This window comes from Cyprinodon variegatus, unplaced genomic scaffold (genome assembly GCF_000732505.1).
Source record: "Cyprinodon variegatus isolate N-32 unplaced genomic scaffold, C_variegatus-1.0 Scaffold1553, whole genome shotgun sequence".
Taxonomy (NCBI): Eukaryota; Metazoa; Chordata; class Actinopteri; order Cyprinodontiformes; family Cyprinodontidae; genus Cyprinodon; species Cyprinodon variegatus.
Window position 1 is genome coordinate 104,743 of NW_015152006.1, and position 2,657 is coordinate 107,399.

The 2,657-nt window shown below is 41.4% G+C and overlaps 1 protein-coding gene across 1 annotated transcript in view; it reads left to right on the top strand.

Annotated features, from left to right (window-relative positions):
• The window catches only part of LOC107103885 (vascular endothelial growth factor C-like), a gene marked incomplete at its 3' end in the record, with an annotated part of 99,188 nt that overhangs the window by 87,387 nt on the left and 9,144 nt on the right, over positions 1-2,657 (top strand). Inside the window, exon 5 of the mRNA XM_015403737.1 lies at positions 1,797-1,939. Within this exon, the coding sequence (XP_015259223.1) occupies positions 1,797-1,939 (143 nt within the window). The remainder of the gene's footprint in view (positions 1-1,796; positions 1,940-2,657) is intronic.

Here is a 2,657-nt window from a genome sequence, read left to right on the forward strand (position 1 = left end):
GCCCTGGATGTTGTAGTGTTTGTGGACGCTACGTCGCTACTTGATAAAAACAATGACGTCACTACAGGAAAGTTACTTGATAAATAAAGCAGCGACGCTACGGTCAAGCTACTGGAAAATGTAGTTAAACTAATAGCTTCGCTACATGTAGCGGCGCTACTGCCCATCACTGCTCACCATCCTACAACATCATCACCATCATCATCACTGTCATTATCATCATTATCATCATCACCATCATTATTTTTATCAACAGCAACAGTTTGCTGTCAGACATAAATTGTTCAGAATAGACAGTTTGAGGATCTTATCTGTATTTGGTAGAAGTGGTAAAGATAAACCAGACATGATAAAACATGGCTTTTAGAAGATATCCATCCATCTATTTCCTGTCACGCTTTATCCCTGCTGCGGTGGCGAAGGGTGCTGGTGCCTATCACCAGCTGTCTACGGGCGAGAGGCAGGGTACACCCTGGACAGGTGGCCAGTCTATCGCAGGGCGGGGGATGATTAAAAAACTGCAGGAAGAGGAACCTTGACTTTTACTCTGGTATTAATGCAGCTTTCAGACAACAAGTAACTGCTTTTACCATATTACTCTGCATTTTTCTGCTTATAGATACTTTGGGTCAAATCATCTACTCTAAATATGTTCATTTTCCAGTTTCTAAACTGGAGACAAATCATCATTATGTTATAGGATTGATATAAGACAGAAACACAATGACCTTCAGTCTAATGGAGCTGAGCTTGCAACCCAGTCAGTTGTGTATTTTTAGTAAACCAGGATAAAACATTACTAAGATACTCATATGACTCAACCAAAAGACTAAGATTTAAATGGGTGATAAAATGCAATTTCCATTGTCATAGATGAATAACGATAGTTCAGTAGGTGAAATGGACATACAGAGAAGTTCAAACGCCATCATGTTGCCTTATTTGGTTCTGGCCTGGACTTTTGTCATGCCATCAAATTGACATAGAGACCAGCCCACTGGTTCACTGGCCCAAGAACATGAATAGAGGTATATTAAGGTATGAAAAGTAGGATATGTCCGGGAAAAAGAGGACGTCTGGTCACCCTACCATATCAACAATTTGATTTTCAGCGAGTGAGCATGTTTTTATTTATTTGTGTAGCTCAAAGAAAACACGTCCAAGATTGTCACCTAAGACCTTCCTCTCCCTAGTTAGTCTGCTTCTGCTTCTGCAGAGCTAATGTTTTTGCCAACACAGGGACCCCTCCCCTAATGAAAATGTTTGTGTCATCATGGTCTGACACTGGGCAAGCTGTCCTCACACAAACACATGAATACTTTTTCACCAAATCAAATTCTTACAGCCAGCAAAGATGATTAATGTTGGCTATTTTAAAAGGTACCATCAAATCTGAAGCTAAATAATAGACAGTTCCTAAGCTGTACAGGAGAGATTTGATCTCAAAGCTTGAAGTTATAATATCTAGAAAGAATGCAGTAATTAGTCAGAAATACAGTTCTCTGATGGAGGAAATGCAGAAGCCAGACATTTCATTGGCAGCAGTCGTCTAATGCACTGCTTCTTCTGTTTATTGCTGATATAGTAGATGAGTTAGCAGATACAGACCATTTATATATCAATCTAAGCTTAAAAAAAAGCAAATGTTTGAGACCAGAGAAGAAAATCAACGAATGTTCTGCTCTGTCTGGTGTTATAGTCTTGATTACCACAGTTGGTGTGGAGAGCTCTTCAGGTAAACGCAAACCTTTGCCTCTTTTGACATTTTTGCAGTAAGAACATTTTTTTTTCTGCAGATGTCCAATAGTCAACAGGACGTGTCCTCCTGGTCAGACGTGGAACATCAAGCAGTGTCAGTGTGTCAGCATGGCTTCCGTTGGACAAACTAAGTCCTCTCCTCCACCGCTGCCTCCTCTAAGACCACCGCAGCAGCACCATGGTAGGTGTTACTGTTTTAAAGTTAGGTTCAACTTATATTGCCCGTTTTTTCATCAGCACGGCGGTTCAATCTATAAAATCATGCTAACCGTTGTTCCTTGGTCAGATTAAAGTCTGGACTCTGGCTGGGACACCTTCTAAATATTGTCATTCCATTCTAATTCCAAAAAAGTTAAAATATTGGTATTGGGCTTCTTTTGATAGTCTGCAATGCCCCATACCTGTCTATGTCTCTGAAAGGGGGGTTGTTAGAGGGAATTGTTAGCCTGACTGAATAGGGGGGGTGTTCTGTTCGCCTGTAAAGGGGTTTGGGTTGTGATGATGGGCAGGAAGGAAAGCTGAAATCTGATTCCACCCCCTCTGTTTAAGGTTGGTTTTTCTTAACATAAATGGCTTCCTTCACGCCCCTCTCATACCACCTATTTTCTTTGTCCAAAATGTGAACATTCTGGTCCTCAAACGAATGTCTTTCGTCCATAAGGTGTAGCTGTACCACCGAGTCTTGTGCTGAGGAGGTCAGCTTTTAAAAACCTAAAATGAAGCAATTGGGTTGATTAATTCCTACTATCATCACAACCCCAACTCCTTTGCAGGGGACAGAAGACCTTGTCTGTTCATCCATGTCAACAATTGCCTGTAACGTCCCGCCTTTTAAAAGCCACAGGCAGGTATGGGGCATTGCAGGCTAACAAAGAAGCCAATCGACCCCCATTCCAAAG